This window comes from Benincasa hispida, chromosome 5 (assembly GCF_009727055.1).
Source record: "Benincasa hispida cultivar B227 chromosome 5, ASM972705v1, whole genome shotgun sequence".
NCBI lineage: Eukaryota > Viridiplantae > Streptophyta > Magnoliopsida > Cucurbitales > Cucurbitaceae > Benincasa > Benincasa hispida.
In genome coordinates, this window is record NC_052353.1 from 22,700,646 (window position 1) to 22,714,648 (window position 14,003).

General features: G+C 33.8%; 1 protein-coding gene across 1 annotated transcript; it reads right to left on the reverse strand.

The window, feature by feature from the left end:
• Positions 1–11,078: 11,078 nt before the first annotated feature.
• Positions 11,079–13,354, reverse strand: LOC120078633 (vacuolar iron transporter homolog 2.1-like). Its single transcript, XM_039032921.1, has 2 exons — positions 13,022–13,354; positions 11,079–11,545 (listed from the first exon to the last, which is right to left on the reverse strand). The coding sequence occupies exons 1-2, from the start codon at positions 13,307–13,309 to the stop codon at positions 11,225–11,227; spliced, it is 609 nt and encodes a 202-aa protein (XP_038888849.1). The 5' UTR covers positions 13,310–13,354; the 3' UTR covers positions 11,079–11,224.
• Positions 13,355–14,003: the final 649 nt, after the last annotated feature.

Genomic DNA, 14,003 nt, shown 5'->3' on the forward strand with positions numbered 1-14,003 from the left:
CTTCTTCCTCTTCGTTTCTTCTTCATTTTCAGTTAAAGCATGCCTCAAAGCCCTCTCAACCTCCTCAAATAATCTATCTTGCCAATATTTGTTGGCCATATACTCCGTCGTTCGAAGGACTTCTCTCATTACTTCCCTTCAAAGCTTATTTGTAGAGTCATTCTTTGGGAAGATCTCTCCATCCACCTGAAAATTAAATGGTGAGGAAGAGGAAGATTTAGAAGGGCTTTCAGATTTACTCTTTATCGCCGAAATAGTGGTCTCCAACGAATGCATAATTGCGGCCTCTTCATCAAGATTCGTTCTTCAATCAACTATGAGTTTCTCGATGTTATCCCATCAGCCCCTTAAACATATCTTAAGGCCACAGACTCGTGCATGGGCGCATGAGATGAAGAAGACCCATTGGTAGGTTTTGCCCCCTTTTTGACCGAGTTTTGTGTTTGAGCTGGATAGGTGGTTTGTGTGGTGGTCGATGATGACAGCAGCGGTGGTGGATGCGACTTAGAAAATCTCCAAAAACACTTCGACCCTAATGGCCTAATTGGAAATACCGACAAGCTCTTCTATGAGCGACAGATTGCTCATCGGGCCTTGGAGTTGAGCTGAACTTCCCCTCATTGTGTAACAATGTGATTGAAAGCTGGACGGTAGAGTATTGGAGTAGGAAGGTCGTGAAAATGGAACAGATGCACAAACTAGAAGATGAAGAGAACCCTTTTTACTTCTCACTCTTAGGTTAAAAGGCGTAAGTTGATGAGCTAAAGGATCAACTTATTTATAGGTAGTTTGGAGCACTAGATTCAGATGACGTCATCCAAATCTAGAATTTTCCTTCGATGCAGTCGCATTGCTTTTGTTGATGTGGCCACATTGCCCTTAACTTTTTCTTTCTTCATTATTTTGATTCCTGCACACTTAAAGTTGATGATGAAGAAGTCCACACATTTAGTAATATTTCCTTAGCTTTGAATATCAACTCCTTAAAAATAGCTTCAATTTCCAGGTAGGTTTTCAGAACAAGGTGTACCCTATAGTCATCTTAAGTATCTTTTCCTTAGAAAAAATAAGGCAAGACAGAATTTACTTGCTTCGGTTATTAGTTGATAATCTAAGTGAGCGCATTGTCACTTTCGAGCTGAGATCAAGGTAAATTGTCTATTTATCGTATCATGATGAAGTAGGCTATGTGATAAAGTATGCTTGCGATGAAGTGCAATACGATGAAAGTTACAAGGGTTGTCTAGGGTAATGTTAAACTTAAATGTTTAAATTAAGCTCAAAAGGAAGCTAATAGTTTAACCAATGGTATTCATTGATGTTACAGGGTAAATGCAGATAGGAGAAGCATATTATCCATTGAGGAAATAGCCTAAGACAGTGAGTGACAAAGTTTTATGAAAGTTTTCTCACATGAGTTTTCAACGCATGATTTACTACTGGGCTAGTTTTCATTATGTTTTCTTAATGAAGTTCTACGCATGCGTTATTAGCCTTTCAATGAGTTTTCTAACACATAGCATGTTTTCTTTAAAGTAGTACTTCAGTGCATGCATTAGTATGAAGATTGGCGCATGGACGCATGGTCCAATCTTTTCTTGAACAATGAGAATTATGAAGCATACATTAACTAGCATTCCTTAACTTATGAATGTATTTCATGAAGCATGCGTTTAAAGACTTGTTTTACTGGAATGTGTGATGTTTCAAGGGTTGAGTTTACTTTTCAAAGGATGAGTTATGATATTACCATGAGAAAATCTGATACTGGAGGTATAGAGGTATTTAGGACCCCTGATACCTAAGGTATGATGATATTCAGGATACTACCACATGCACGTAGGAAAGATACTATTGACGTTGACTGTATTGAGACTACTCTACATGAGCTAAGGATTGAAGTTGAGAGATTGAGCAAAAGTGTTCCCTCTCAACTAATGTTAAATGAAGAGGATTTCCAATGTAAAATTAATGACGAGTTTTCAGGGTTTGAATGTTTTATGTGTTTTCATGTACATGTGAGTAATTGTTATAAACCCTCATGTTTTACGAAAATTAATGTTTAATTGATGCTCAATAGTACGTTTTAAAATTAGTCACTCATTGGGCTAGTAGCTTACTATTTCCAATATTTTCTTTTTCCCAGGTAGCAATTAACATCCCAGAGAGTAGCTATTCTGCTAGTGTGCTACTCAGTTATAAAGGGTTGAAGTGAAGCTAATATAGGTGGTTAACGGTTGTCTTTCGTGTACATATTAGGGACATAACATGGTCTTGAGATGGGTCCACAATTTGTATATGTACATGTTACTAAACGTATAAGTTTGGCATCTGTTTAACTTGTGCTAGTCAGTTTCTTTGAGGCATTGCATGTTTAGAAATGCTTGTCAAGTGTTAAGTTTATGTTCGGTATATTAAAGATAAGGATAGGCAATTGATGTCATAAGAGGGTTGACATCAACTGTCTTCACATCTTCTCCGAGGATAGAAAGAGTTTCTGGGAGGGGGTATGACAAAAATAAAACGTCTTTTTACCTTTAATGAGCCTTCACTCCTATTGAGGATTACAAACATTTTTCTTTTCATTCCTGGATGAATTTCCCATTCGCCCTTTGTGGTATAGGCCAGCTTCTCATTTGAAGGATTTTTGGTGTTCTCACACGTAAGGTAGTGCCAAATTGGCGCTTGGATATGTTGAGTTTTATGCCATAAAACTTGTAGATAGTTAATGTTATCAATTAACCGTCATCAATAAAGAGTTATCGATGTTAATTCAATAAATATTATTGATTGTGTTCTATTCTATGTTAACATCCAAGTCTGCCATATGAGTCTTGAACTGTATGTGGAGACATATAAGAATCAAGAGTTATTGATTGTGTTCTATTCAATAAATAACCTAAAGGGTCTATAGTATAGGGATAAGGCTAGGTTTTTTATCCTTGTGACACTATGGATACGACCCACTTTGTATTTGATACAGATACAATGATCCAACACGTTCATGTAGGTGACACGCAAGTAAAGGTATCATATGCAATGAGTTTTTGTTAGACCAGACCACGAAATAGTAACAACCAGATGTAATGCCATTAATGTTGGGATTGGTGTCCTAATTCTCCTGGAGCCTCGCTGTTTTGTAAAGATACACATTATTTAATGAATAAAATAAATGTTATTTAATTCTGGCATTTACTCATATCCAATAAACAAAGCTTCTTAATTATCTTATGTGAACTTAAGCATGTATATGTGATATACAAGTGGATCATGCCTTAAGTGATAACCTAAATAGGTCTGTAGTATAAGGATTAAGGTGGGATACCTGATCTTGGTGACACAACGGATACGACTCGTTTTGTAGAGGTTTGCAAGTGTTGTAAACTACTACAGATGGTAGATCCTGACTATTCATGTAGAGACGTGCAAGCGGGGGTATCCTATACAAAGTGTTTGTATAAGACCTGAACCATGAGATGACTAGACTCTGTATGGTTGATACTAGAGACTTACATCTTACCTAAACGACCATAGATGACACGACCTCAATCCTGAGTGTTTTGGGAACTCTTGCCTTTGAGGGCGGTCTTTTGAATAGTATGGGTAAAAGTAGCCAAATTGCCAACTCAACATGCTTACCTTTTTGGGGACTTGTGATGCTTGTATTTATGAAGTGAAAATATGGATGGTATAGTTGATGGATTGCATTGTGCACTCAAGTTTTCCCAGTGGAATTCAAGTGTAAATTCCTCTTAGTTTCCTGGTAAATCCAGGGTCGAACACAGGGACTTGTGAAAATAGTTGTGTTGGTGATTTTTATGAAGACTTGCGATAACAAGTTAAATAAATAAATCGTTGGGTTTGTTGTTTGTGTTGATGAAAATAAACAACGAATGCAGTAGAGTTTGAAAAGAGTTGGTAAATGGGAAATACGATGAATATGCGGTGAACAGGTTGAGAAAAGTTTCGACTAACACTCCCTAGAATGCGTTCATGCTTTGCGATCATGCAACATGCATACAATAGTCAACCACTTCTCGGCGTGAATGCTACGACTTCTAAGGCTAGAACATATGCGATAAATATGCGATAAGTCTACAGGGTTTACACATAAACCTCTATCTCCATTTATGCGATGACAACATGACATTCACACAAATATGTGACCACATAATATCATTCCTATCCCTAGGATGCATGCGGTGCAAGTTGACAAACAGAGCTTATCTCTAAGTCACTATTTCTTCTTTATGCAAACTTAATCTTGCTCTTTTGAGTTCAGATTCTAACCTAGCTCTCTCGAGACATTAGATTCTTTCTCGAGTAACTCTAAAGGGTATTTTGCACAGCATAAAACAAGACAATCGCAAGCAATGAACTTCCTAGGTCATGTTAGCTTAGTTCTTCTCAACCCATTCAACTAGTTTAGCTACTCATGCGTATTAAGAGAGTGAGTAGATGTAGAAATAGAACTTCCATTGAATAGACATGAGATGCAGTACAAAATAACAATGCAAGTATAGTAAAGAGCTTGGAGCAATTTCTTACTGCCAGGCGTTTACACTGTTTCTACTCGTGCTCTAAAGATATTCTTGCTCTCGCGAGAGTCGGCCCGCTCTTTACTCTTACGCCCCAAGGTTCTCTCTCGAGCTGCCCTGGGCGATCTTCGGTGCCACCACTCTTCTCTTGCTCCGCCGTAAAATGGAAAAGAAAACTATGAACAGAAGCAACTGGTGAACTTCTTAACTGATCAACCCTTTTTCTAAAGAATGCACTTGGTATTTATAGGGCATCAATGGTAAAAGGCGGCTTTTCTCTCCTGGTTGTACACATGGGACAGTTTAATTCCTGATTGACGCGCCAGATGATTGTTACTGATAAAGCTTAATGTACTTGGCGACCGTTATCAGCTGTCAACTTAATTTAGATCCGACTGTCATCAGCTTTCTGTCCTATCACTCTTAATTATCCTTTCACCCGGATGTGTCCACCATGTTGCGCTGACTAAGTTGCAGTGATTCTTCTTAGGCGAATGTTTGCGAGCACGATCAACGAAAAGTCTTGCGGTGAAGTTGCACTCAACCAATGTATTCCTATGATCACAATCTCTGCATTGCGTTAATGTATATTCTGCACAAAAATGTAAAGATCAATTGCTCTAATGCGTTGGACGCATGCGACAAGAATATTATAGAATTTATACTTAATGGACGCAATTTAGCATATTTCATCAATGCAATCCAACATTGTTTAAGAACTTAGTACTATGATAACGCGCATTTCTGCCCGTTATCAACTTGTTTGATCTAGAAGCTGAGAACTCAATCCACAAGATAGAATTCATGCCTTTCCCAAAGTAGGGATAAGTAGAGAGATTGCTCCCTTAAGGGTTGATTCCGGGGCTTGAACATAGTGGCCATAGCTTCTCTTTGGAAGAGAGAACTCAATCATAGTAGGACAATGACTTATGTTCATTAGAGGGATCAGTGGTACTTAAGAAGTTAGACATAACTACAAGGGCATAACGGTTATTGGCCGAGTTGTATTTACGAGCGATCTGTGAAGGATTGTCGCACTTCTGATTGGTTAAGATGGACACATAATATATCTATGTAAGGAGAGTTCAACTGTCAGTCTTTAGTGGAGTGCCTGGTAGTTAAAGGATGGTGGATCCCGTGACTAAAGAGTTTAGCCAGTTATTCACGTACTGTTAGAGCTTCGAGCTACAGGTCCATAAGGTCTTCTTGGTAGCTCAATGGATTCAGTTGAGGATCAGTTCTTGGTGTTGATTTGAAATATTCAAATTGACAAGAGGTAATTCGATTATATATTATATGATCAGTATGATGTATGAGATACATCTAGTGGAGGATTAATGTAAATGAGATTTACATTAAGTATCATGGAATAAAAAAAGAATTATGGTTTATATGTTTCATATGTTTCATGAGATGAAATATTAAAACTATAGGTTATAAATATAGTATGAAGTTGGTTATCATTTATATTTATAATAATATTAATTATTGGATAATTATATCTTTTTTCTCTAATAACCAATTGAGTGGGAGGTAATTGGTGGTTCATGGTAACCGTGAGATAAAAGAAAAATTATTTTCCTAATTTTAGAAAGTATTGAAAAGTTTTTGTCAAAATTTGTTTTAAGATTTCTCTGTTGGAAAAACATCTCACGGAGCTTGTCAAGTAAATACCAGTTTACTAAGAGACAACTTGTTCTAGTAAATGATCGTGTAGTGTTTTGTAGTCGACAGACACTGAGCTAAATGATAAGCTAAACGATCGCTTAGCTTTTGCTAGACGATCGCTTAGTTTTAGCTAAACAATTAGGCATCGACCTATACGATAGGTTTCTGTCTTCTCCCACTTGCCCAATCGTGTACACGATTGTTATTTCCTCCTTCATCTGCCTGGGATCGAACCAAATATCTAAAATTTATAGAACATAAATTTTACAGTAAAAAAAATAGATTATGCATTTAAAAGAAAATTGCAGCATGCTTTAAAATAGAAATTATAGATAAAAGGGTTTAGGAAACCTTACCCTTGAAGAACTTTTTTTCACGAAATTCCTTCTCCAAAACTTATCATGAACAATCTCAAACCCTCTAACCGTTAACAAAGACACCACGACAAAAGCTTCCTCTATATTCTCTAGATTAGAATCCGAGAGTTTTATGGGCTCTGGTTATTTTGGAGGTTTTTTAGAGTATTGAGAGGAAGAGATAAGATTTTCTCACATTCTCACATAACTTTTCTATGTATCTATCTCTTGTGGAAGAGATCAATCTAATATATATTTATATGATAACTACCTTATCATATAATATATATATTAAAATATATGTTATATCAAATAAAACACATAACCTATAGATTTATATTGTATCAAATACAATATAATCTATAGTTTCTATTCTCTCACCAATGGCATTTATATTAAATTTAATTATATGAATCAAATTCATATAATTAATATTTGAATCATATTCAAATATTTAATTCCTCTAAATAAACTTTATATTATAATGTATCAAATATATTATACCAATTATATTATATATATAATTAATTCCCTCAATTAATTTGAACAATTCAAATTAATCCAAAAATTGATTCCAATTAATTCCCATTGAGCTACAAAAGGGACTTCATAAACCTGTAGCTTGAAGTTCTAATGGTATTTGAATAATTAATTAAACTCCTTTAATTAGGTTATTCACCATTTGTTAATTGTCGGGCATTTCACTAAAGATCGACAACTGCACTCTTCGCACTACAGATATACTTCTGCGTCCATTAGATATAACCAATCAATAGTATGATGACCCTTCACAAATTGCTAATAAGTACAGCTGGGCCAAATTACCGTTTTGCCCCTGTAGTTACATTTAACTTCTTAAGTACCATTAATCCCTCTAATGAACAATAAATAATAGTCCAACTATGATCAAACCCCTCTCGGGCCAGGAGAGGGTATGGCGCCACATTGTTCAAGCCTTAGAATCAGCCCTTAAGGGAGCAATTTTTATCTACTTGTCCCGGCATTGGGGAAGGAGTAAATTCCTTCTAGTGTAGCTATGTTCTCAACTCTCCAATCAGACGAATCCCCAAAATGGTAGGCTTGTTGAGTCAGTGATTTGGCCACTCTTATCCATACAAATCAAAGGATCGCCTTCATAGGTAGAAGTTCACAACTCACTCAGGATTCAGGTCATGTCACCTATGATCATGTGAAATGAAAGTCACTATTATGAACGACGTTATATAATGAGACTAAATATTCTGTGGTCCGGTCTTATACAAACTTCTTTGTATAGAATATCCCCACTCACATGCCTCTACATGAATGATCAGGATCAGATCATTTGTAGCACTTTACAACAATTGTAACATCTACAAAGTGAGTCATACTCGTAGTATCACGAGGATAAGATACCCAACTTTATCCATCTACTACAGATCATTTAGGTTATCACCTAAACATGATCCACCTGTATGTCTCTACATACATGTTTAAGCTATAAAGATAACCTTGGATGTTAGTTTATTGGTTTGTAGTTAATGTAATTAATTTTGAAATAAAACATCACATATTTTATTACATAAATAAACTATTTGTACATTAAAATTACAAACTATAGGACCCTATAAAATTTAGGGCATCAACCTCAATAGCCCTAGACTTCCTTTGCTATCTTCATCGTGTTGTAGTAATCATAAAGATCATTAGTCAAACCATCTAATATAAAGTTTTTACATAAAAAAATATTTCTCTTCCCAATCGGTAACTTCTTTTATTTTTTGTTTAGATGGATCTTCTATCGAGATGGTTGGCTTAATCATGATACAAGCGTAGGTAACTTTCTTGACAGTAAGGAATAACAGCATCTTCTGCTTTCGTCGTTTGAAGTTCACTCCTTCGAACCGGAATGGACGGTTCAGGTTGGATGTCATAATGTCGTTGTTGCTTGTGAGGGCCATTATAGAATTGACAGATCGAAATATCTTAAAGATGTTAATACCGACCATCCTCTGATGGTGAAACTTAACAACATCGAACAGTCAGGAACCGACGATCATAAAAAATATGGAACCTGCAAAAAAAAAAAACTCGTCAAGGGCTGAGTCACGGATCTCGCACTCTTTAACACGTTTCGTAGCTCTACCCAGGTGTGCAAGCAGTTCAACGGTATTGTCACGTCGTCCCCAGGATAAAGCAGCCTAAAAAAGGTCTCGATCGGAAATGCATCGTCACCGACCGGAAAACTCACACCGTTCAAACTCAATTGCTTGAAAAAACGATTGGAAGAATAAAAAACTAGAAAAAGAGGGTTGAGAAAGGAGAGTAGAGAGTAACCTAAATGACTGAGATGGTTTGAAAAAGCTGAAGGCTTGTGCCTTTTGGGTGCAAAGAGCCAACAGTAACAACCATAAACAACTCTCGACCACTGAATGTGCAGAGCTGCAAATTATGTGTAGTCACTAAACGTGCGCGTTGAAGACTTGGCGCTCATTACGACATGTGGAGCATTAAGAAAATAATAATAAAATAAAAATAATTTTTCAAAAAAAAAAAATCACACATACGTAGTCACATTTGTGAGCACGTGTGGGGTCACATTGATCTATCTCCTCACTACCTTTAAAATATGTGTACCTCTTAAGACCCAAATCTAAGATCCAAATGGGAGTATATTAAGGAGACTTCACTTCCCAACTTAACCGATATGGGATTCTCAAAAGTCATTTTTCTTTTTAAAATTCAATTTTCACCAAACACTTGTAGATTCCAAAATTCACAAATTCAGCACGGAGATTTGAGTTTTGAAACTAAAGATCCATGATACTTATTAGAGCTATCTTCCTCAATGGCGACAGTCTGACAACACATGTGGTAGACTGCAAACGATGGTGGCTGAATCTTGAAGCACGACTGTTGGTTGTCTTCACGCGGGGGAGGAGAAGAAAGTTGAGAGATGGAGGTTCTGTGCAACGCTGTAGCTAAATAAATTAGGTTAGGTTTTGATTTAAAAATAATAATAAATAACTCTAAAAACAAAATTTTAAAATATTGAATTTTATTTTTAAAATTTTGATTTTACTTTTGTTTTTTTAATGTTGATTTTGGTTTTTTGTTTTTGTTAATGTTGATTTTCTTGTTTTTCAATTGTATATATATATATGTATATATTCAAACTTCTTTCTTCCCTCTTAAATTCTAAATATCCAAATATCTTCCATATTTTTATAAAATAATTATCTTCTCCAATAAATTCAATTTTGTCTCTACAAATCCAAAATTAAAAGAAATACATTAAACTTTCAAAATTATGAACTCAAGACGTACATTAAAAATCTCTAATCCAAAAATTTAAAAACTGAAATATTTAAATTTAATATACTGTAAATCTAATTTATTAGATTTCAAACATCTATTCTATTATAATCTAATCCACTATAAATCTAACTTGTTATGAAAAATGATGGTTAAAATTTGATAGTTTCACACTACAAGTATATTATATGTGTATATGTAGATTAGTTAAATCTCATAGTTTCATATTATTACGAAAATATATATTAGTTAATTACTAAACATACCAAGACATAGGTGGAGAAAAATCAGTAAGATACAATATTATGTTATAATCAATAATCATGAAAAATGATGGTTAAAACTCATAACTTCACATTAACATTACATTATATGTATAAATGTAAATCAGTTAAATCTCAACATATATTAGTTAATTACCGCGACATTGGTAGAGAAAATTAGTAAGTCTGGAATCGTGAAAAATGATGTTTATGAAATAAACAAACAAAAAAACACTTAAGAATAATATAATATATAACAAGAAATAAAATGTGATATACGATATAAATACATGAATTGAAAAATGATGAAAATAGACAAATAAACAAAGATTTAGATAAAAATGGAATCTTATAATAAAAAGTTAAAAGAAATTGAAAAATAATAGATTATACCAAATCCGCAAAGAAAAATAGATACGAAAGAGATATTTTGGGAGAAAATAAGGATTATTTATTTAAATGGGTTTAGTTTGTTTATATATAATCGGTTTTACAATTATCTTTCACCATTACAACGTATGTATCAAGCGCTCATTGAGGGCAAACCAGGAATTTGAAAAATACTACTTTTTTACAAATTATGTGTTCTCCAACCGCTTTGTTGAAAATTCTATTAATTTTCAGTTTTGTCTTTTTTCCAATTGAAACTTAAAATCTTGTTATATCTCCAATTCTCCATTATTTTATTCGATCCAACCGTCAAAACAAAACATGTGGCACTATTAGGATTTGTCAAGTTATCAATTTCAATTTGAACACATATCAACTCTTTAATAATATTCAATCTTTCATAATTTCGTCATTAATTCAATAAATAACACGATAATTTGTGATTGATCCAAAATTTCTCATTCAACAAAAATATATATATTAAAGTTAAAACAAAAATTACTAAACATTTAGGAACATTTCATTGGGAAAAAAAAAGTTCATTAGGGTTGCTTCTTGTAGAAAGAAAAGAAAAAAAGCCACACATTTTCACCTGGCCAACATAATTTATTTGTTAGACTGATTAAAGGGAGCTGCTTCAAAGTTTTAAGCTCATGCATATTGAAAATAAAAACATAAACACAACACAATTTATTTCTAAAGACTAATAAAGCTTTCACAGTCCCTTAGACCCAAGCAGCTTTGTAAGGCCAAAAGTAATGGCCATAGCCATCCACCCTCCAACAAGCACTCTTGCCGCCGATTTCATCACCGGAGTTCTCCCCAAGATGGCTCCGACTACCCCGAAAACCACCAGCGTCAAGCTCGCCACCGCTGCGACCACGCCCAGCCTCACCTTATGGTCTCGGATAAAGACCGCTGCCAGCAACGGAATGACTGCACCGACCGAAAATGCTATCGCCGATGCAAGCGCTGCCTGTAGCGGATTTGGCAGCTTCTCTTCCTCCTCGGCCTGGTGGTTTGGTTGCATGCTATTCTGAAGATGTAGGAAGAATAATATATTAGCTTGTCTTATATTTACTTGTATCCTTTTTTGGGTTGTGTTTTTAAAATGAAAAAAAAAAAAAAAAAAAAAAACAACTCCGTGGACTTCTACCTATTTTTATGCAACCAGCCAATTACTCAATAAAAATTTATCATTTGACAAAATAAACTTTAAAATAAAATTGAATGAAATTATTTTAAATTACAAAACTACTTACAAAATTTATAAATAATGGCAAAGTATCTACCTTTGACCACAATAGACTATTATATGTATCTATTAGTGAAACTCAACTATATTTGTAAATATTTTTGTTCATTTTTCTATATTTGTAAATAGTCTTTAAAGAATGATTCATAGCTACATCTTATTATTGTTTTTTAAAATTAAGGCTAAATTATAGGAAGGGACAGTTACAAATATAGATATTAGACCCAAAATATTAACAGATATAACATAATATAAAAAAATTACAAATATGACCAAATTTAAATAGTCTATTAGTGATAGACGAAATTATTGGTAGGGGTCTATTAGTGATAGACCATATCACTGGTAGGAGTCTATCAACAACAGAAGTCTATCGCTAATAGACTTTGAAGTCTATTAACGATATAAGTCTATTGTTGATAGACTTGTCTACATTTGCAATTTTTTTAAATGATGTTATACACTTGATTATTATTCCTAAAAATGCTATCAATTGCAATTATCCTTATAGAAAATATTCTTGAAGGTTGTACTTTGTTTTGAAAATACTCTCTTAAGACTTTTAAAAATTTCAGAAATACCATACAACTTTTAATAAAAGGCCAAAAATATCTTTACGGTTCGTTTGAGATGAAAACCATTAGGAGTTAATACTTTGTTTTAAAAAAATACTCCTTGATTTCTAAAAGTTTTAATAATATCCTTAAATTTAATAAAAGAATACCGTCATTGATATGGGAATGGAAATCATGAGTTCCTTGTTTCTAAAGTATTCCTAAACTTAAAAGTTGACTAATTTGAGCGACAAAAAAGCATATTTACTGAAATTTTTGTCTTGAAAGTAAGCTTATAAACACTATTTTTATCCATATATTTTTCTCTTCTTAACTTATTTATTTTCTACCAATGCTTTCAATCTTAAATTTAAAATTTTAAAAAATATAGTTTTTGAAGACTTGGTTAAATTTTAAAATTTTGACTAATAATCCAAATGTTTTCTTAAAAAAAAAATAAATAAAAGCTAGGATTGTTTTCAAATATAGAAAAATGATACAAAATATTTACAAAATATAACAACATTTTTGAACGATCAATTATAGCCGCTGATAGACGTCGATAGACTTCTATCAGTGCCTGTCTATCAGCGGCTATCATTGATAATTATAAAATTTTATTATAGTTTATAAACATTATCAACAGTTTTATCATTTGAAATAATTTTCCTGAAAGCTAATGAAAAGATGGCTTTCACGTTACATTCTTTTCCTTCCCATCTCTCTTCATCTGAGCTTTCTCTATGTCGTATTGGGTGTAAACCGAGACAAACTCTCCGATGGCCATACTACAAGCTCCAGCGACCAGCCCCGCAAATCCAGCAATAAGCATGGCTTTGGCGTCGGGCTTCACAGCTCCGACGCCCATCATCAGCGACGCAACGGAGACGAGCCCATCGTTGGCCCCGAGAATTGCTGCTCGGAGCCACTGAGCTCGTTGAGTATAATCAACACTGCCAGACTCAGAAGCTTCTGCATGGAAAGAAGCCATAGTTTTGAACTATATGATTTTGAATATATCCAAAAAAAAAGAAGAAAAAAATGTTAATTTGCTTGTGGAGAGCACACGCCCTAGTAGGGATTTTTATAGAGAGTGAGTATTTGTTTATTTTTGTTTAAGCAAAAGAAAACCAATCAAAATAATAAAATAGAGATAGTGGTAGAAATAGGTAAAGAAAGCAAGGCATAGTGTGGAAGTCACTACCAAAAGTTAGTGCTCTCACACTTGGTTAGTGGAATTGTGGAAATTTTGGTTTTTTTTCTTGGTGCTTTGGTTGAATCATAATACATAAATTATTGGAAATTTTTATAGATAAAAAAAAAGTTAAAAATATTTATAAAAATAGCAGAAAATATACAGATAGATATCAGTATCTATAAGTGATAGAAACTGACAAAGTCTAAAATGATTAAATTTTGCTATTTTGTGTAAATAGTTTTTTTTTTATTTTTCTATTTTTTGAAAATTCCCTTAAATTATTTGTATTTTATCTAAGGGTTAAATCTCAAAACAATTGTCAATAGACAACGAAAGAAGTAGTAGTTCATCTGTCTGATTTAAATTGTGACATCTCTTGATTTCTTCAATGTAGGATCATCGATATGTCCTTCAAGATAATGTATCTTTAAATTTATTATTATTGGATCAGATTCTAATTTTTTTTTTTTTTTTTTATCAAATATCC